The following is a 23,412-nucleotide window of genomic DNA, read 5'->3' as shown; positions in this document are numbered from 1 at the left end:
ATTCAAAATTTTTTTGAGCATTTTCTGACTTATTTTCCCAATCTGTAAATACTCTGGGTTTTGAATTCTGATTTTATTGGATGAGCTCAGCAACTACTGTGATTATCATTTTTAAAAACGTCCTACAATCTAATGGATTTGGCTTTGAAGGATCTAGGAAATAAACTCCAAAGAGATGATCTGAGCCATTTTTAGCTGCCACAAATTCTAATGTGAATGGACACATGGGGAAAATTAATCACAAAGCATAACTTCTGAACTACCCTGATTTGAATTCTAGCCCCACAGTTGAAGGATTTCTTTCCACAGAGGATGACAAAACTATGTTGTTGGTACATAAGTATGGCACAAGTTGTAATCTGCCACTCAGTCACTGAGAGACCATGGATGGCCTGATTAACTTCCTGAATCTCTGCTCATCTCAGCATTTATTGAATTCCAAGATTTGGATTAAAACACCAATTTTATTTTTAGTCCATTGTCAAAATAACCAGCGTGAAAGAAACCTATTCATACGATATAGGGAAAGGATGTGAGAATTGGGTTTCTCAGGTGAGAGCAAATATGTTAAAGATAAAAATGTAAAGAAATGAACAGAACAGAATCCACACACTCCCCAGATCCCTGGAAGATATGTGAATGGGAGAAAACATTGTTGTAAGGGGCACAAAGTAAGCAGACAATGCCAGCCTGCGTTCAGCTTAGCTTGGGAAGGAAATTTCTTACCTTCACATTTAAGGCCTTGGCGGACGAGCCCCCACAGCATTTCTCCGCAGTGATCACAGAAAGCTGGCGCTCTGTACGAATGAACAAAGAGAGCATGGGGACGGATCTGGAAGTCCTCAAAGGTGGCAGAAGCTGTAAAAAGAGTAATGTTGGAAACTGAGTTGAATGGATACCCTGATCTTGTAGATAATTAGTATGGAAATAATTAATTTGCAAGTATGGATGTATAATAACTCTCCGGATAAAGTTAGGAATAATGAGTTGAAACACTGCCTGGCTTTTAGCCATTAGACTCCATTCTTTCCAACCACAGTTTTACAAGTGGAGCTACAGCAACCCTCTCCACTTTTTACCTGCCAAAGTCTCAGGCCACTTTGAAAATAGTCAAAATGCGTGAAGAAAGCATGAATGAAAGGATAACTCAACTTGATTTACAAACACCTGATGTTACTTTAAAATATTTTGCTCTTTCTTTTCCTTTTGTGAACCAGGAAAGAATTCAGAATTACTAGCGAAAAGAAAACTTTTGATGAATTTAGACACATCAGAGGAGAGCATACTTGAATATGACTATGAATGGGTACTTTAGAAGGGTGGGGTCTAATTGAAACACGGATGAGAAATCTTGAGCTGCATCTTCTTGGGGAGATAGATATTTGAGCTCTTAGGCATATAGCTAAGCATTTAAATCCTGAACTAAAAATAAGCAAGCAGCCTCTTCACCAATATGCCAAAGATGGTTAATACAAAACAGGTGAACTCCAGTCCATTCTTTGAGACATATGCTTTAGCAAATGATATTCATGCTGTAGGACATTCTTTGTTCTTGCTTATTTTTATTTACTCTATATGACATTTATGCAGAGTATGAAATTCTTTATTTTTAGTTATCCTTTTCTTCATATTTTTTATAATGTTGTAAGAGTGGCTTGTGGATTTGTTGTTGTTCAAATCAAGAAACAGAAAGGTATAAAGAATTGAAAGTGAAAAACCACCCCTTTTCCCAAAATTCTCAACGGGTAGGGGTGTATCTTTCAAACCTATTTGCATACATAGCCTGATGTTGAGCCTGCCTGTTTCTCAAACATTAAAAGAGAAGGTCTAACTGATGGTGACTTCTCCAGACCCTTCAGGTTTAAACTTCCACTGATGTTAGGACAAACCCATGCACATTTGATTTCATTAGATTTTATTCAAAGAGAATTTTGGGGAAAATTTAGGACTTAAATATATCCTTCTATTCTGTCTTCCTCTCTCTTCCTCTTGTTTGTTCTGTTGTCTTACTTTTTCAACACACATTTGTTAAGCACCTTCAGTGTTGCCAATGGCACATTGTTGAGGGATAAACACGTAAAGATTACTAAGCTATCTTCACAGAGCCAACCAGACTAGCAGAAAAGACAGACAGAACAAGCAAACCCCCCCACGTTAATTATAAAGTAACTTCTAAGGTTCAAAAAAGCTGACAGTTGGGAAGACAATTCATCTCTGCTACCCAGGTATCCACAGTAATGAGAACAACTTTGAGGGTATCTCATCCATCAGCACAAGTGATAACAAAACATGCAAGAAAGCGAATCACTTCTGCCAGAAAGAGTAGTATTCAGGGCTCACAGGACATAAAACTGGACCATAATAGAAGATTAAAAATGTTAATGGGTTGGTTTTTCCTTAAACCTTGAATAAAATGACTTTACTCCAAATTAATGTGTTTTATTGAAAAATCATCTATCAACTTATTAAAGTTATAATTTTTACTCAATTGGAAAGATACTGAAAATAATAACAGGAAAAACAAAGATTTATTAATCTCTAACTGCATAATGAACACTACACTAGGAGATTTAAGTGTGGGAAGAACTGCGGCCAAACAACCATGAACTAGCATTGTCTACATGGAGTCCTAATTAGTGTTAAGATTACTAATAAAAAAAATTCAACTGTATTGCATTTGAGAAATTGCATATTATGTTTCTCACTTCAAGATTCACAATGTAAGGTCAATAGTTTATTCTAAGTAAATCAGTAAAAGGGTACTGTTTGGGTACCCTTTATGGTATTATCAAAATGTGTCTAAATTGGGGAATGCAAAACACTCTTTAAAGCTGGTCTGTCATACTCATGGACAAAATTTGTTTTTAAAACACCAAAGAAAATAGTTTAAGAAAATACTTGGTGCCAACCATTAACTCCTGGCTTCTCCATCCCCACCCACCCCCTATGTCACCCCTGAAGGACCAAACAACTATGACAATACTATGACAGCAATTATTTGAATAATTACTGTAGTTTTCAAAATAAGGCACATTAGAATTTGACAATACTAACACCAAGTTGCATTCAAATAGCTTCCCAAATTAATCAGGAGGAATAAAAATAATTAAACTGAAGATTTTCAGTAACCCACCCCAATTTATGTCAGGTAAGTTTGTTTATTCACTTTCTGAAAGGGATTAACATTCACAAGCAGTAAGCACCCTTGACTTATGTTTAAATGCCATTTTCTAAAGTTCAATTTTAATATTCTTCTGTTAATTTTAAAATAATTAAATAGATTTAAAAAACAAAACTACCATGTGTGGTGAGGTTTTATATTCATTTGAAATCAAAGCACAACATCCATTCATTATGAATTTACCTGTTCTGCACCCTGGGGGAACAGCATTAGCCATCTCACCTAATCACAAGATTGCACTTCAGAGATAATCACTTAGCACAGGAAAACGAAGTGAATGCTGTAATTCTATTTCTCTTAAATTTTGGAATAAAAATGGACACATAAGAATAAGAATATTAAAGTGTCTAGAGATTCCAAGAGAGGAACAATGTGCTATTTGTCAGCCTGTTACAAGCAATCAGTTGACAAATTAAAACCATATGACAGAACTACAAACTGAACACAATGGGCCCCATATCCTGGTATTTGTGTTTCTTTGATTTGCTCTATTCACAGTCTATTATACTCCAGTGTGCAGGAGAGGAGAAAATGACATGCTTTCCTTAGTCATTGAGTATTTGAAATAGGTAATTGAGCCAAAAACTCTAAGATAATCAGTAGTTCTTTTAAGATTCATTATAAATTGCTGCACAAAATGGAATAAAGTGTTTGGTGAGCAGTACAGACAAAATGAGGCTTCCAAAGCAAAATAAATAATTTCTGAAGGTCAAAATTATTTACATAATAAAATAAAATAATGTCAGATCTTCCAACATTTTCAGTAATTTTTTTTTACTGGTAATTTTGGCAATTTGGGAGAAGCATTAACTCTTTCTGCATCAACAAGTTGGGACAGATATAATAAAATGTTTAACACATTGCAAGTATCACCTCATTCAATTTTTCACAAGCAATCTTTAAAGTATATATTACGATCCCCATTTTACAGATGAGAAAACTGAGTCTCAGAGAAATTAAGGAACTATAGGATCTTGAGTCAGACAGTCCAGACACCTGTACCGTACAGACTTTCTCAGTCACTCTGAATCAAATTATCATATTTCTCGGACCATTAAAACACTACGGATGATAAACTGCATCTTTATTTTATAAAATAATTGAAAAGACTTAAAGAAAACACTGCTACTAAATATAATACACCACCATTGTAAGATGCACCTTTATCTCAGAGATGCCAAAAATACTGGGGAGAAAAGAGTGCATGAAATAATGTATAGAATGATATTAATTCAGTTCATGATTAAAAATCCTTTAATATGCTTTCTGCATAGATTCCATATTTTTAAATTCCCCCCCATTCAAACAAATTGGAGTTAGTAACAATAAGTAGTTTTTAAATTTTTAAAAAAACAATGATATTGCATAACTACAGGCCAGTTGGAGCTTGTATTCACATGATAACCAGTGTTACCACATTCAGTCTGTAAGTCTGGCCAAGAATAAGACACTGGGAAGTTTTTAAAAGCTGTGAAGAATTATTAGGACAAATTTGTTTTTCCTTAGCCTTTGGAATATTGAAAATAGCTTCTGGATACCATGCCCCCAACATAAACACACATATTCATCTGTTTTAAGGTGACTGGATAAGAAACATCCTAACCATCTCCCCATCTCCACGCTGACATCCTATCACTCATCCATACATGCACGTAATAGAAATACATAAACCATCCTCTGTTCCCTGAGTGTTTGGTAGAATAATCACTCCTCACACATCATTTTATTGCATTTGTAAATACATCAAATTATTAGAAAGTTTTTTTATGAGTCCCAAATACTCATCTGTAACTTCTATTTGGTTGTCACAGTTCTAAAAGCAAGTATTTAAAATTAAGACATTTTCACGTCTTTTTAAAATCAGCTCATGTAGACCAAGCAGTCCTAATACCTTCAGCTCTCTAGCAACAAGAACATTCAACAAATTCTTTTAGATGGCTGAAGGAAAAGAAAAAGGGAATTTCTATTTTTAGTTCACATCTGACCAGAAAAACGTTAGTGAGGTGCAATGATGGGAACTTGGGAGCCTGTGAATATATCATCCCAGAGATTATAGCAGCTAAGAGAAAAATAAAATAAAATATATTTAGATATGTTGATTAAGCAGTTCAGAAAGTTCTGGGAAAATATTTTATAAGTGCATGGCCAAAGACTCCAAGAGGAATAGAAAGATCTCACAAGCCAGACTGATAGCACAGTAACAAGTTACCCTAATTAGGAAGAAAAGGAGTTGGTATCTACAGAAACTGATGGAACTGCCCAGGAAACGATCTGATAAGCTCCTATGGAGAAAAAATATATCAACTACATTACTAGTAGCACAGGGGCAGAGTGAAGGCAAACAGTGGCTCGGCCAGTGAGAACCATCCCAAGAAGGCTAAAGAAGGGAAAAAAATGAAGCTTGTGAAATAAACCAGTGAAAAAAAGGCAAATACCATATGATCTTACTTATATGTAAAATCTAATGAACAGAGGAACAAAATAGAAACAGAGGCATGAACACATGGAACAGACTGACAGCTGTCAGAAGGGAGGGGTGGTGAATGGATAAAAGGAGGTGAAGGGATTAACCAAAGAACAAAAATGTCTGACTCATAGACACAGACAACAGTGTAGTGATGGCCAGAGGGAAGGAGGTTGGGGAATTAATAGAGTCTTGTAAAGGGGGAGGAAGTCACGGGCATCTGGATTAGTGTCTACAATAAAAATAAAGAAATTACAAACAAACAAAAAAGCTGAAACAGAACAAAAAGCCTTTTACCTGTGTTATATGTAGAAAGAAAGAAATAGAGATAGGTCTGAACCATGGAAAATACAGTTTAATGCTAATAGACAAAGTAGAAAAAACTGAACCATTCAATTGTAGTTTTGTTTCTGCCTTTCTAGAAGTGAACTGTCTTAAAATTAAAAAAAAAAAAAAAAAGAAAGAAAGAAAGAAAAGATAGAGTGGAAGAACAAATATGCTCAAGAAGGAAGTGAAATCTAGGGTGATTGAATAAAGATTACCTAAGGACTTCAGATGAATGATTTTCAATAAGCCCAAATGAATTATAAATGAGGACTCAAGAATTTTAATTTAAAAAATATCTACTGCAACATTCTAATAATCTTATAATCTTATTGGGTTTAATAAAGTTATTCTAAAGGCCTTCTGTAGAAAAAATAGAAAAGATTCTGCTAAAAAAGCAAAAATTTTAAAGAGTAATGAAGAAATTCAGCCTTCGTTGTTGTCAAAATATTCTATAAAACTATATTTTAAAATAGGTGTTAGTTGTGTAACCCACAAGAGAGATCAATAGAATAGAACTGATAACATAGAAATCTACTTTCCATGATTTTTAACAATAGAAGAGATATCAAAATTAATTTACCAGGGAAACATTATTTAACAAATGATTAACAACTAGTAGTAATTAGCTACTTGGGGAAAATACAATTTATAAGCTTATAAAATGTATACATATATTATACCTGAGAGTAGAAAGTTAAAATATAAAACCAAGCCATAGAAAAACCAGAAGGAAACAGAAGTGAATGCTTATTAAATTCCTGGAGGAAAAAATGAATTTAGAAAGTAAGAAGAGTTCATAAATCTTCAAAGTGATGGAAGAAATCAAATGGGAAAGATTCATTAGCATGGTCACGTAGCAGGCACTACTGGGTGACCTGTCAAAGAGTCTCATGTCTTTTATTTTGCATTGTTATAACAGGATTATTTATAATAATTACATATGGGAGGTCACAGAAAGCTAATTATGTTTAATACTTCCAGCATTTAGAAGATAATTACTAATATTAAAGGGCAGATCTCTATTATAAAAATTAAGAAAGTTCACATGTATTCATTACTGTTCAGAAAGAAACAGATCCTTCTTGTTCTTCTTTTTCTAACTGGAGGGACAGCAGTTTTGGTGGCAGGGCTAATAACCTGCTCACCAACACCTTGAGGATCTGTTCAGGAAGCCAGAGAGTTACAGTTAATATTTGAGTAACCCTTTGTTTCTCTCCCAGCCAGCTGAGCTCTATGACTGCTGTAGAACAACGGCTGTAGATGCAGCAATGCCACCTGCCAGTAAGATACCACAAGGATGAAAGAGATACGAAATGGCACGCCATGTAAATAAAGGAGAGAGCTAGAAAATGGAGTTATTTTATTTCATCCATCTCCATACTGAGAAGTCAGCCAAGAACATTTCCCTCAACATACTTTTTTTTCTTTAGCTCTCGCCATTACTAATGTACAGTCCCTGTCTTTGACACAAAACTTTCCTTCTCTTTTGCAGGGAGCCACTTCTCAGTTAGCTAACTCTTACCCATCTAGCAACTCAGCTCAGTATCACCTGTTCTGGGAAGCCTGCTGTGAATTGTCCTTTGTTCTTATGGGCTCCTGGGCACACTTGTATTATAAAACGCATCACTCTATACTGCCGCCCCTTACTCCTTTATCTGTTCACACCTGACATTACAGATTGCTAGAGAATAAAGATAATACTCTTTCTGAGTACAGATGCACATATTAAGCGATCAATTAATGCCCCTCTTTAATTAAACCTTTTAAATGCATATTGCTTTTCTAAGATTCTATATTTTATTAAGTCCTAATAGTCTGTAAATATACTATTTCAAATTCAAAAGTGAAGCAAAGGAAACTTGATTCAGTACAAACAGCAACTGTGATATACAGCACAGCTGTGACAACAGCTAGGCAGTTAGGCAGCCTGAGGGGCCAGCGATGCTGGGGTGAGGCCCCTCTCTGGCCAGACAGCCCTGCGTTGCTCTGTTCTGCTACTGTACTGGTTTGGTCTGTTCTGCTCTGGCTAGCCATCTCTGGGGTTACAACTTTGGTGTTTCAGTTCCAGCCAGGGAAATGATGTCTCCTGTCTTCAGTGGAGAGGGAAAGTACACTCCCCAGGCAGGGGAGAGCTGGCTTACTATAGATGGAAGTTCCTGCTCCTGGTTTGTGATTGGCCTGTCCTCAAGCAAAAAAGGACTCCAAAATCCTTGCGTTTGATTGATCCAAATAACCCTGTCCTGACTGGTCAGAATGGAGCCACTCTTATTGGTCTGTGAAGATGCTGATAAGGATATAGTTGCACAGCTCTAATTGGACAGGAAAGCCTCAGTCCTACTGGTTGGAATGCAATTTCAGGAACTCCTTCTAGGAGTTCCTGCTCAGGTGGCAGGAACACAGTGCAGGCAGGCAGTTCAGTGCAGGAGGCAGGTCGCTTAGCGCAGGCTTCTTCCTGAAGCGCAAGTTGTGTGGCAGGTCCCGTTAAGAAATGGCTCCTAGGCTCTCTTTTTAAAATTTGAGCCCAGTTAAGTCACTGACAGCCCTTCTTAGTAGGTATCTTCTTTCTTAGGCTCCACAGTCACATTTTAAGAGCTGTCAAGCAATGCTTTTCAGAGATGTCCTTGCTAGTACCTTATTTCTCTAAAGGCTGCGTGTAGGTAGTTATGAAAAGCACGGGGAGTGTCAGAGCACACCTGGGTTCTAATTCTGGTCATAGTACATGGGTGACCTTGGGAAAGCTACTTCACCTCTCTGAACCTCAGAGTCCCTCTCTATTAAATTGGTTCAGTGACGCTCACCTAGCTGGGCTGAGAGAAGAACCCAAAATAATTAGAACAATCCTTGGAATACTGGTGATAGTTATCACAAAAATTTCTCAGCATAATGATGAACAGTATGCAATTAAAAAAAACCTGAGTTTCAATTCCAGTTATGGTTATTAGTTATGATTATTATTGTTATTGTCAGCATTATCAGTATTAATATAAGAAATTGCTGCTTTTAAATCTATTATCAATCTGCAGCACTTACAAAAACTAAAGCATTTAAAAATAATATTTGTTCTTGCTGCTACCTCATAAAGAATGTTTCCACTCCAGAGGAAATTGCTTTTCTATCCACTGTTCCGCTTAACACTAATTACATGGAACTAAGTCCATAGGACTGTGTCTAGTTCCTTCTCTAAAATGAATCAATTAACAGTCAGGAATTGCCACAAGAAAGAAGGGTCACCATATCCTGATGTGACTGAATGACAAATGCCACAGCTGGAAAGAGATTAAAGAGCATCCCAGGTCAAGAAAGAACATAAATGGTTGCCCCATGTGTCCAACATAGAGGGAAAAGAAAATTAAGTAAAAATGTCATGGAGTCAAAGTCTAGCTAATGAGTGCAGGCTCTGCAGGCACCCTGAAAAGAGGGAAAAAAGGTCAATTCTGTTTCTTAGAAAGATCCATCACATACAGGAGGCTTTATAGCTTTAAAAGGATAATGACCTCATTTACACGAGGAACACCAGCACACAAATTGCCCTTTAGCCCACTTACAAAAGACCGGTGGACAAAGGCAAGGTACAGAGGTACAGTTTTATGCTGAAATGTTCTAACAGGCAGCAGGGTTGCTGGCGACAAATGATATCACTGTTGTCAAATACATTTGCACACAGAGACACCAGGTCAAGGCCCTATGTCCTTTGCTTCAAGTTTCTCTAAGTCTCACTGTACTTTTCGTAAAAACAGATGCTTACTTTTGAAAAACTGTGAAATTGCCTGGGTATTCCCACTCCAGAAGAAGCAACAGTTCAATGACAGCAGAATTCACTTCAGTGCCTGTTAATCGGGCACCTGCTGGGTGCAGGAATTGTTCTGGCTGCTGCTCCGGGTGCGGAGGGAAGGGAACTGGCTGCTGAGGGACTGACTCCTTGTTTTCTTTTGAAGATTCAAGCTGCCTGTTTCATTGGGCCACTCTGGTTCATTAGACTAAAAGAGCTTTATTAATTGAAAATCTGAGTTTATCTTTTTCATCAAATTTATTGAGGTATAACTTACATAAACTAAAACCTATCCTTTCTGTGTAGTTTCAACAACTGTGTGAGCAGTGCTGTAACTGAGGTAAGAAACAATTTTATCAACCCCGCCTTGGATTCTCGTGCCTCTTTGTAGACATTTCCTTCTTCATCCTTGTCCTCTGGCAACCACTGATTTACTTTCTGTCCCTTTTTTAGTATGCCATATAAATGTAGCTTTTGACTCTAGCTTCTTTTAGCACAATACATTTGAACTTTATCCATGCAGTATGTGCATCTGCAGTTTGTTCCTTTTTACTGCTGATATTCCATTTGGCTGATAAGCCACAGTTTGCTTATCAATTCGCCACTAGAATCCTTTCAAAGGACCATCAGTTTGCCCATTCATCAGGGCCTTAAAGCCAAGCGTGATACTAGGATGAGGGAGGTAGAGACCTAGGGTCCAGAGCCCCAGCTCCAACTGGGAGGCAGAGTGGAAAGATGCTTATTTGTGACCTGCACAGCTCATTTATAACATGGGAACTTTATTCTTGAAAAGAACTTCTTTTTATAACATCAGACAACAGATCAATTTTAGAGTGAGATAAAGTGGCTTCAGGATCTCTCTGTACTTCATTTCCTTCATCTTTGAAAAAATGGATATAATTATTAACTCAAAGAGCAGTTTCATAATCCTTTCATTGAGAAAACATTTAAAAACCATATTTGACACTACACTGTAGTAGTACACAAAACTGGTAGACATTTTTTCAAATATGCATATGTAGATTTATGTTACTCTTAGGTTTTTGCATCGTTTGCAAAAGGTAACTCAAAATAGATCATGGACTTAAATATAAACCTTAATGTTACAGTCTAATGAGTACCAGAGGGGAAACAAAGGCAGGGCCCTCACCATTGCAATCTAACAAAGAACTTGATACAGAAGGCTAAGAGCAAAGGGAGACATGTCTCACCCCCTAACCCAGCAGTGCTGGGCCTAGTCTGATAATATTGCCAGGTGTTCCAACATCACAAGAAACACTATGTTAGCATGGTAGGAGGAAAGTCCTTGAAATTCTATGTATCCTTTCTACTCTCTGGGAAGGAAATCCTTTGAAACTGCTTTTATCCCAAGGCCAGAAAGGCTGGAGAGGATCCACAGTGTCCAAAGGGAAGAGACCCATAAACCAGCTTTGGTTAATTGTCTACCTCTGGTCACTGTTTGTTTTACAAGGGAGACCCTAATACTTACAGAGAGCTCATAAATAACGTTGGGAAACTGCCCCAACTTTAATTTACTGCCTTCCTTGACTTACGTGTTTTACAACAAGATGAACAAATGGAGTCTGCAGCAAGGTAAGGATTTGGGCTAACAAACACCCTGCACAACATACCTAAGTTTGGGTAATCATGCCCCGCCCCCTGAGAAAAGCTGATTCCACCTTTATCCATCAATCTAACTGTAACTTCTTCATCCCCATCCTGCCAACATATATATGCTCAGAACAAAGGACTCGCTCTCTTGGCCTTCTGGCTGCAGGGCCTCTGGTCACCCTAGGGTGAGCTTGCCACCCCGGCCTTTGGCCACCCTTGCTTTTGCTCTTCCATTCATTAATAAAGTTTGCGTGCATGCTAATTGGTTCTCTGATCTGTAATTCTTTGCTGCATCGATGAGAAGAACCAGGGTTTCTCTGATAACATTAACCTATAGAACTTCTAGATGAAACCTCAAAGAAAATGGTTATCACCTTGATTCATGCAGAAATTTTCCAGATGCAACACTAAAAATATAACACATTTTAAAAGTTGATAGACTTTATAGAAATTAAAAACCCCTGGTCTTTTAAAGACCTATTAAAAATAAAGAGAAAGACTACAATCTGGGAAAAAGTATTTGCAAAATACATTTTTGATAAAGGATGTGTATCTAAAATATATTAAAATTCCTCAACAATATTAAGAAAAGAACCAATAGAAAAAATGGCGAAAGGTTTGAAGAGACAGTTGACCAAAGAAGCTCCATGGATGGCATAGAAGCACGTGACACATGGCTCACCATGCGCCCAAGGGCTTTTGGAAACTAGTTTGGAAACATTGTTACTATGTACAATCAAAAAGTCATTCTGTGTCCTAAATATTGAACATTCCAATTAATCTATTTTGGGACATAATTCACTCATATGTAGGGCTATCTGTATTTGTTTTAGAATCTTACATCACATTCCATTTTGATAACTAAAATCACAAACCTTGGTCCTACTTAAGGGAATATTTTGGAATATCAAGAGACAAGTCATCATTATCAAACAATTTGTAGAAAACACCACATGTAATTAGAGATTGAGATTTTTAATCTAAAATTAACTATATTTGGACAGCTTTTAATTACTTTTGTGCAACAACATTCATTTTTTGATTATCAAAATTATCTATCTGCATGTGTATGGTAAGTAAATAATTATTTCAACTTTGTTCATTTACTCATTTAATATACATTCGACTCTCATATATTACTATTGTAGTAATGCCTAATTTTACTGTTTATTCTATATCACTCCCTTTTAAAATGACAAATTACAGTGTCATTAAAAGAAGCAACAACAGGCTAATTTTATCATCATATACATTCTGAACAAATTACCTAGTATTTTCAGGATAATATAGGATAAATAACATAAGAAATATTTAAAAGAGATAGAGACAAACATTTATATAAGTTTAATGTTTCCTATTATGATTTGTTTAGGTGATTCTCATACAGTAGTAATGTTCTCTTTGAGATATTTCAGCATTGAAATTTTACATATACCTGTTGAACCTCTGATAGTAGCTTCTTTCCTAATCTGAAAGAATATTCCCTATGATTATTATTCCATGTGATGGTGATTACTTTGTGCTCAGCAAGGATTTTGTTCTTCAATAGAGTGTAATGGGTTTGGAATGTGAGTTCTGGAGGAAGAGTCCCTGGGTTTAAAACCCAGCTTCACTACTTACTAGGTGTCTAAGACTGGCTATGTACCTTAACTCTGTTCGTCTTAGTTACATCTGTAAGATGAGTGATATATATAATAGCTTGCCCTGGCTGGTTTAGCTCAGTGGATTGAGCGTCGGCCTGCGAGCTGTGTCGCTGGTTCGATCTTCCAGTCTGGGTACATCAGAGAAGGAAAACTCTGACTCCAAAAAACCTCCGCTGCCTTGCGGCATACCTCTTCAGGGGAAAGGCTAAGGGAGTAAACCCCGACAGAAAATCCGGAGCCGGAGTCCCTAAGGCGGTTTGACGTTGTAGTCAACACCGGCAACTCCTGCGGCGCACCTGAACCCAAGCTGTATCGACTCCGTCTTTCCCTTGGACCCTTCAGCTGCGAAGAGAGGGGGGATCTGCTGTATGGGCAACAGCAGACCCTCCATATCACCCTGCCCAGGCTCTGTAGCTTCAGCTCCACTGGAGAGGACACTCCAGCGTCATCGCAAGATGTCCATTCAACACGGGAGGAGACAGATACCGTGTCACTCCCGAGTCGGACTGCACAGCCATTCTCGGCGGTGCAGATAGACTCTTAAGAAGCTACACCATCGTCTCTCGAGACGGACGGCTGCCGACGACGATATATAATAGTAGTTGCCTTACTGCTTAAGTATTAAATATGTATAAACATTTAGATGAGTGCCTGGCATATAATTATCTTGTCATAATAAATGTTTGCTAATATTTAAGATATTTCTTATGTTTCTTTATTCTCATTTTAAAGTTGTTGGCACACAATGATATTGCAAGCTTGCCCAATCTAGCTTATTTGGTTCATATTAATTTTTATAGTTTATTTGTTTTAAATTTATGTGAAAATATTGCAGGAGTGGAAGTAATAGTGTGACTTCATTTTTTCTTTAGCTTTCAGAGAATGCTGTTTCTAAATTGAAAGTTCACCCCAGCTAATTCTTCTAATCAATGTTTGTAAATCATCAGCAGAAAAAACTGTACAGTAGTCCCTCTCTATATCGCGGTAGACTTATCGCAGCCTCACTGTATCGCAGGATTTTAAAAAAATATTATATTTAATTATTTATCACAGATTTTTCACTATATCGCGGGATTTTGTGGTACTGTATACACGTATGTTGTTAAAGTTGCATAGGTTTAAGAGTGTAGAATATGTTTAAGAACATAAGTAGTGTTTATAGAAGTGTGGAAAAGGTTAATAAGGGAGTGGGGAAGGTTAATAAGGGACTGGGAATGGCTTATAAGTGTGTGGAAAGGGATTATAAAGCCTTAAAATATATATAAATACTAAAATAAATGTAAGGTTCCTACTTCGCGGATTTTCACCTGTTGGGGGGGGCGGGGGGCGGGTCTAGAACGTAATACCTGCGATAAGAGAGGGAATACTGTACTGAGGTACTGGATCTTAATTCTGTTTTTGTTCTATTTGTTTGTCTTTGTTTTATTTTGTTTTGTGTTTATTTTGCAGAAAAGAGCATATTGCCTGGCATTTCAGGTAGTCAGTAAGTACATACTGGACTATTTCCTTATCTCTATTGTTCATTAAAGAATAGTCATTCATTCAACAGGTATTTGCTGTTACTGAGATATACAAATATTTATTTAGCATTTACTTTATTTGCTAGGAAAGACACTAATCAAACATTAGTTTGATGATGATCACTATTGTTCTTATTTTGTATGACTTTTCATTCACTCAACTTTTTAAAACATTTTTAATTTCATTTACTTATTTTTAATGATTTGAGAGGGAGAGGAAAGGCAGCGGCATCAATTTGTTGCTTCACTCATCAGTTTGTTGCTCCACTCATTCATGCATTCACTGGTTGATCCTTGCAGGTGCCCTAATTGGCAATCAAAGCCACAACCTTGGCATATCAGGACGATGCTCTGACCAACTATGCTACCACCAAGGGCCTCGTTCATTCAATTTTTAATATCCTGAATATTTTCATAATGTAGGCCTTGTCATTTGTCTTAGGGTGGATTACAGTCATATGTTTATTTCAAAGAAACTCAAAATAATAGTTCATAAACACGATTACAATGTGTTACATTCTCACATAAAGAAATAGGCAGCTTCTTGCTGCTTTGGCTACTCCATGAACTTAGGCTTCTTCTCACTGCCTACTCTGATACCTCCTCAGTTTGGTTACTCCTCCAGCTCCAAAAGGCCATTGATTCTAGGCAGCAGGATAGAGAAGAAGGACAGCCCACATTCCTTAACCCACACATGTGTTAAAAGCCACCAACTGCAAGGAATCCTACAGAAAATATTTGTCCCCCAAATGGGGGCTCATATCACTAAAGGAAGAAAGGATGGATGTTGGGAGGCAAATCTCTTCCACAGGAATGTTCTTTATATTTTAGCAGGGGTAGATGAAGAGCAGGCAAATAGATACATGGGCTGCATGATGTTCAGAGTAGGGTGTGGGCTGCAGAGTTCATTTGAGAATCATCAGCATAACACCCGCAAATAAAGCCATGTGAGTTAATGAGATGCTCCAGGGCTTTAATTTCCAATACAGCAGTCACTAGCTACATGCTGTCATTGAATCTGAATTTAATAAATTAAAAAAATTCATTTCCTCAGTAATGCTAGCTATGTTGCAAGTTCTCAAAGGCCATAAATGGCTAGTGGTTACTACACTGGAAAGTACAGCCATGATTGCAGAAAGCTGTATTGGACAGCCATGCTCTAGGGAGAGAATTTAGCAGAGAAAATGAACCTAGTGCTTGGTATTAAAGCAGATAGTATTTTTCTACACTTATTTACTAAATTCAAGGTTCATTTCTTATTCTCAAGCTTTCTTATTATTGCACTTGTTAATAGTAGGGTAACATTTATTGAACACCTACTTGAAGACAAGTTTTGTGCAGTATGCAATGCATTATTTAGTCCCCCAAACTCACAAAACAAGTGCTATTATTATCCTGACTTTATAGATGAAGAGATTAAGGCTTTAAACATGGACATATTAAGCTACCAACTAATAGGCACTTTAGAGATGGAGGTTCTAGAGAATAACTTCGATCTCTCTGAATCCAGACCTACATATAGATTTTCTAAGGCATCGTATCAACTACAAGTAAGTCACATTACCTGTTGCTTTCCACTACTTGCACTTCTTTTATTTTTGTGGTGTTATTACATGGCTAAAAACTTCCTGAACAATATTGAATATCAGTAAAGATATTATTAACCTTGATTAACTGTGCTTATATAGTTTCATTAAATATGATGCCATTTATGTGAACTAGCTAGTCCTAATTACTTTAAAAGAGTATTAAAGTTCAAGACAGATTATAAGAATTGATTTATTAATAATGTTGTATCATCTTATTACTAAAAATATTACTTGGTTATTTTGTATTACTCTTTTGTATTCTTATGGATTCTCATTTTCACGACATTTTATTTAGAACTTTTGTACCCAGGGGAAAATAAAAAGAAATTCATTAGCTGCATGTGGGCTCTGATTTCAGAAATTCCTGGGTTTATAGTGCAATTTTACCATTAAGTAAGCCAGTAATTCCTGGCAAATTAATTAATGTCTCTATATCTCTGAAAAAGATCATCACAGTGCCTGGTAAACAGTATACGCTTAAAAACATTAACCACTCCATTTTGGGGCATGGTCTACACTATTCTTTTTGTCTTAGTCCATTTAGACTGCTAAAACCAAATAATAAAATCTGGTTAGCTTACAAACAACGGTGCTGAAAGATGGGAAGTCCTAGATCAAGGTGCTGGCAGATTTAGTGTCTAGGGCGAGTCTGCTTCCTGGTTCATAGATCGCTCTTTCCCTGTAGTCTCACATGGCAGGTAAGGGCACTAAATCCCATTCAAGAGGTCCCAACTTCATGAGACAATCACCTCCTGATACAATCACTTTAGGAGGCTAGGCTTTCAACACAAATTTTAGGGGACATAAACATTTAATCCCCTGCAATTTCCTTTTCTTTCTTCCACTATCTTTTCCAGGTTTCTGTATTAACATTTTGCTAGATTTGGACAATTTATTGAACAAGATTTTTAACTTTCATGTGTTCTGAAATAGTTTCTGCTTAAGGGATAGACAGAAATTTCACCTAAACTTGCCTACACAATGTTCTTTTTTCGAAGGGGTGGTAGTAGAGTTGGGGAGTAGGTGCATCTTCAACAAATTTCAATTTCTTTCTATCAAAAAGTGTGCATGTGCATATGCGTGTGAACCATATAATAAAGAGGACATTCTAATAAATTCTTACAATCCAAATCATATGAATAATTTTTATTATTAAATTGTATTTCAATATTTAAATGATATTGTCCTTGATGAAAATAATAGATTTTAACATAAATGTGCAAATTTAAATTAATAAACTGTGAGTATTTGAATCATAACACAATTAGCATATATTTAATGTGCTAATAATCTTCATGTTGAATCATATGGTATTATTTGAAAAAATAATAAGCATTAAAATAAATATTAAAGGCTGTGGACAATCTGTACATAAATTTCCAGTTTGAAATAAGTTAAAAGCTTCAAACTTTATTAAAAGCTGCTTGTTAATCAGAAGGCCACATGGGAGGAGAGAATGCATTCCTTTTCCTGGACTCCTTTTAAGTCATGTTCCTAGATGAAATTGATTACCAAGCTACATGCCATTTATCAAAAAATCTGATGAAAATGAACTTAAGTTGGAAATTTAAAATGGAAGAAAATTGATTTGATGATAAGTAGAGAATAGATTAAACTTGTACCAAATGGCCATTTTATCCCATTTTTCTCAAGTGTGCTATAAACATAACATTAGCACAAGCGATTCTCAGCAAAAACATTCCAAACGGTGATTTTGCCTTTAGGATTATTACATCTGGTAGAGCTTTGAAGTCATTTTCAAAGACCATTGTTCTCAACACTCAGAGATCATATCTGTCCTTCTACATGTTTTTGGCCTTCTCCACATTGAAAGTAACATTCTTTGGATTATTTCGACATGGCATTATTAAACCAAACAAATACAGCATCCTCCAACATACTTAAAACAAAATAGCAAAAGATTCATGGTAAACTATCTAGGATTTTATATTTTAGTTAAAGAAAGATAATAAAATACCCAAAAATAAGTAGGCCAAGCAGACTATAACCCAGTACTAACCAAATACAGATTTGGAGTTGTAAAGGTCAAGAGAACTCCAGGCAAGGAGAAGAGAGCATGTACAGAAAGACTGGCTGTAAAGATGAAGGAAAATATAAATCTTGGACTGAAGAAGAAACAGAATTTCTCAGATAGAAACACAGTGGGAATAGCTATGGAAGAGAAAGTGACTGTGGGAAGTGAGGGATCCTGGAGGAATCCTGACTGAAGGGAAGTGACTGCAGGCAGGCGGAGGGAAACACGGGATGGTTTCTTTGAGGTGCACTGATGTACACCTTTGATATTTCAAGCTGAAACTCAGGAATGCAGTAAGACATAGTTTAGACTCTCTTAAAAACATGACTTTAATTCATTTTAGTTAAAAAGCATCACATATACAAAAGAACATATGTAACAAATGTGTAGTTTAAAGAATAATAATGAAGAGTCATTGTGCTTTCCATCCAACTGAAGGGAAAAACATCACCATTACCTTTGGGGCTGCCTGTGATCCCTTTCCTCTCCTCAGCTGGGCAGATTAAGCAGTGTCAGTGTTGGGGTGAGATTAGCGGAGCAGTGTCCAGGAGCATACAGAGGGTGACTAAGGAGAACAGAGACACTTTAGAGAGCAGTAAGAACCCTGGGGGGGCTTAGACTAAGAAAGAAGCAGTGGGAATACAGAAGAATGGAAAACCCTGCAGTTCACTGTTACAGACGTACTGGAAGACATATATAATTCAATTTTGTTTTGCTTGTTTATTCTTGCAGTTGTTTCAGTTTAGCTTTTTTCTCTGCATGGATGAAGCAAAATATTGGTACCATTCATATACATAGGAGAGAGGGAAGGTTTAAAGATAAGCTTATGTTTTAGACCCATAGTTGTCAGAATGAGACATCTGAGTGTGAAAACTACATTAGTGGAAGAAAATGCACAATGAAGCCAAGATGAAGGATTGGGGTTCAAGAAATAATTTCAAAAAGTGGCTGAAGAATTTGAGATAACATAGCCTTTCGAGAAGTAGAAAGCAGGGCAGAAAGTTTGGATCCGAGGCTTGAGGACTAAGAATGAGCCAGCTGGAGGGACTGTTAGAAGTGGAGGCGCAGGGCTGAGGGAAGCCGGGAGTGCCTGGTGTCACAGAGGAGGGAAGGAGAAAGCCTTTGGAGAAGGGAGATTTGTGCAGCCTGAGAAAACACTTATGTATTTTTTAACATCAGGGCAGTTAGAGCCTTTGGCGAGGGGGGATGAAGGGGCAGAGTCCAGTCTGCTAAAAGCTGAGGAAGAAAAAGATGAAAGAGAGGGAAGCGACAGCCCAGGCTCTTCTGCCCTCATTCAGAATGCTGAAGGAATCTCACATATTTATGCTTCTCTTATCCACAGCAAGTGGCATTACAGGGTAACCAAAGTCCACAGTGATGCCTTCGGGTCAGTGCGCAGAGTCCTTGGAGTGTAGCCATCGACTGACATTTCCTGCTGAGGGAACCTAGAGCTAACTCTCAGGCTCCTGCAAGGAGCTGAGGACAGTGCTGTGACATTCACCATCACTCTCCTCCCAGCCTCTCTGTGCCTCACGGAGGATAAACAAAAACAACTACTTATTTCCTGTCCAACTGCCGAAGCAGTTGGGCTTTCCTAAACTTCCCTGTGCCTCCCACAAACTGCCTATATCTAATGTGGAAATTCTTGACCTTCGTTGTGCATTAGAATCATCTGGGGAGGTTTAAAACAATACAAAGTTTGGATCCAACCTCTAGAGACTGTGCTTTAATTGTTCTGGGTTGGAGATAAATATGGATTAAAAAAAAAAAAAAAAACTCTCATGGGTCATCAGGGCTGATAATCATTGTTTATGAGTGACCTCGCTGATTTTCACAGTTCTCCTAAAGGCAATCAATTAATGAGGACTTAGAACCTAGCTTCAGTTCATTACTGTTCAAGGTACTGAGGGGCATATTTTAAGTAAGATGTGATCACCATCCATAACTTTCTAGATGGGGAAATAAAACAGCACTATATATAATGATTTTGAGAGTGCCAGAACATATATGTGACCAGAGCTGATTTGTAGGGTGACAATCAGTGAGCACTAACATGGTAAAAAGAAACATGTATGCCTGATTGATGCTATGTATCAGAGTACAGGAGAGAACATTCTAATTTAATGAGATTATAAGCCTATAATGAAAAAGAGTCTAACTGGAGGCAAACTCTTTAAACTTGCATGCATCCTTTACCAACTGATCAGTGTTTGCCTGTGAGTTCAGTACCTCGGCTCTCCACAGGCAATGCTGTGAACATCTTCCACAGAAACAGGAAAGACTGGTGGCAAAACTCGGGCTGTATATGTGCCACACCGGTCCCGGCATGTCTAACTTAACTTGCTGCTAGGATAACCAAGGGAGAGAAGCTATGCATGTTTCCCTTCTCTGGGTCCTAACCTACGTGTGTAAATATCTCTTCGCTTTTGGCCAGTGTGGCATGCAAGGTTCCATAAGACAACAGTCTGATCTCAAAGCCATGCTGCTTATGAAGAGCTGACAGTCTACCCTAACTAGACCCTGGTGAAAGTGATTCTACAGAGTCAGAGGTAGGCTTACACCCTGCTGAGTCTTTCTGCTGAATGAGAATCATTCACCTCTGACTCTGTGGGCTCCCCTGGTATCTACTTTCTGCCTATTCTTTCATTAGAAATTCTCAGGCCCTGAATCCAGCTTGCCCTACAGACACACATCCCTACAGAAAATACCACTGGATGTGGAACCAAAGCTACCATTTCTGGACACCAACACCTTGTCTACTCTCAAGGGGAAATTGTACTGTAATGAACTGGTCAGATTCCAAGAAACTATGTAGACTCCAGCCTTGTAAGGGGGTGGAGCATTCAGAGAAAAGTTCCCGGGGTGGGGAAGGGTATGTGGTCTCTTCTCTACAGAAGTCCCTGAAGCCTGAGAGGTGAGGACAGCCTTTCATGGTATTCTCTCTAATCAGTTGTGGCAGCACCAGCTTAGGCTACTGCTACTGCCTTGTCAACATGACCTTCCATGGCATGAGTATGTATACCCACTGCAGTATGGCAAAGATGGCAGTAGAGCAAGTGCCGCAGTTCTAAGGCATAGCCAGGAGCTCACACTCTGGAATCTGAGCCCCGGGCACAAGCTTTGGCCCCTGCTCATCACCTATATGCTAGGTGACCTTAGGTGAGTAACTTAAGGTCTCTGTGCTTCAGTTTCCACACATAATAAAATAATTGAGAATAATAACAGGATCTAATTGGTTCTGAAGTTTGAGTGAACTCTTAGAACAGTGCCTGGTAAATAACACGCAGTCACTATAAGCTATCTTTTATTGTTGTTTATTATCTTTTTTTCTTTCTTTTTCTTCCTTTCTTCTTTCCTCTTTATTTTCCTTCTTTCCTCTTTTTTTTTTTTGTTAGAGTGTATGTATGTGAGTGTGTGTGTGTTTGCATGTACCAGATATATTAACGTCTGTGAAAGACCTGCTTTATGTATCCAAAGTCCAAAAATCCAAAAGTCTAAATCCAAATCTCAGAAAAGGTTTTCCAAGAAAACCACCACACAGTGAGGTCTGGGACTTCTGAGCTGATGAGGTTTTGGGCTTTTGGGCATCTTGGGACGTGGCAAATGTATTCTGGATATGGGCTGGATGTGAATCTTTGCAGGCCACAAGGAAGACTATATATTAGGCAGAGTAATCACTCCCCCACCCAGATGTCTACATCTAAAGCCCCCACATCTGTGGATATATTATGGCAAAGAGAAATGAAGGTAGTGGATGGAATTAAGATTACTAATCAGATTATTTTAGATAGTGAGATTCTTTTGGATTATCTAGGTTTGTATAGTGTAACCACTATGATCCTTAAATGTGAAAGAGGGAAGCAGATAGTCAAATGCAGAAGTGAAACAAAATGACAACTCCACTGACTATACTGCTGCCTTTGAAGATGGTACTGGCCATGGGCCAAGAAATGCATGCAGGCAGCCTGTAGAAACTGGAAAATTCAAGGAAACATATTCTCCCCTGGAGCCTCCAGAAACAAATACAACCCTGCCAACACTTTGATTTCAGTCCAGTGAGACTCATTTGGACTTCTGACCTCCAGAACTGTAAGATAAATTTGCAATGTTTTAAGCCAATTCGTTTGTGGTAATTTATTAAAGCAGCAAAAGAAAACTATTCAGTGAAACACAGTTCCATTTATTTCAGCTTAGCTCTGTACAGTTCTACACTGGTATTTTGGGACAAATTTCCTGCAGCAAATAAAGTATTACTTCCTCTTGTTTGCCTGCTCCCTTGCATATTTTCTTGCTTTCAAAAATGGAAGGCTAATGCATTTTAAAAAGCACCAAACCTTATTTAGTTACTTCCCTTACTTTCTTCCACAGTGAAACAAAGTTTTATTGTGCTAGTTTCAAGTCTGCTTCCTGACAATTTGTCTTTTTATGAGAATGATGAATTAGCAAGCTCAAGAATAAAAATAAAAGAGAGAAGTTATTAACCTAGAAAAATTGTTCTGCTTCTGAGTAATCCCAAGTTAGTTATATTATATATATATTTGTCCATAACAGAGATGAAGGCGAATAAGATGTCTGTGTCACTGTTAAAAAGAATGTCCACAGGGGATCCACCCTGCCTTCCTCCTGTCACCAGGCACAGTGTATGTGAAAAGTCATTACGACAGGCATTAGTCTCCGTTGCATTCTGAGTAATATGAACCAAGCAGAGAATTTTATTATGTTGAAATTATTAGGAGGGTACTTAGATATGGCAAATATTTATAAAATAAGAAAACATAGTATCTCTGAGAAACATTTCCCTTTTGTCATAGTTACACTGTCCTTTGTGTAAAACCCAGACCTGCCCTCATGGATCATAGTTTTGATTCTGTGTTTTGGATTCAAATATACAACATGACTGAAGGTGTATTTAAGAATCCACATACTTAATGATGAAATGCTTTTAGAAGGATCGGTATAAGTCAATAACACTTAAGAGTATGCTGAGAAAATGAGCAGTTATGTTTTCAAACTTGCTGAGTATAGATGTAATTCTCAATTACACTATCAATGACATTCTCCATAGCAAACTACACTGTAAAAAAAAGGAAAGTGAAAACTAGTAAGGTGGCCATGGACCACTGTACATAATGTGACATCCACTGAATCCTAAAGTGTGTGTGTGTATGAAAGTGCGCATGTCATTAAGAAGTTAAGTGTGCAATTTGACCTATGGGTCTCTATCACACTAGATCATCTAGAAATGTCATTGTCATATCTGGGAATGTCAACAA

The 23,412-nt window shown here is 37.5% G+C and overlaps 1 protein-coding gene across 1 annotated transcript in view; it reads right to left on the bottom strand.

Annotated features, from left to right (window-relative positions):
- PRKD1 (protein kinase D1) overlaps window positions 1-23,412 on the bottom strand; it is a 328,190-nt gene that overhangs the window by 81,683 nt on the left and 223,095 nt on the right. Inside the window, exon 3 of the mRNA XM_090270173.1 lies at window positions 727-858. Coding sequence (XP_090126299.1) covers window positions 727-858 — 132 coding nt within the window. The remainder of the gene's footprint in view (window positions 1-726; window positions 859-23,412) is intronic.

This window comes from Furipterus horrens, unplaced genomic scaffold (genome assembly GCF_987537825.1).
Source record: "Furipterus horrens unplaced genomic scaffold, mFurHor1.1.pri manual_scaffold_3, whole genome shotgun sequence".
Taxonomy (NCBI): domain Eukaryota; kingdom Metazoa; phylum Chordata; class Mammalia; order Chiroptera; family Furipteridae; genus Furipterus; species Furipterus horrens.
The sequence above is the reverse complement of the archived record's forward strand: the minus strand, read 5'-3'. Positions and strand labels throughout refer to the sequence as shown.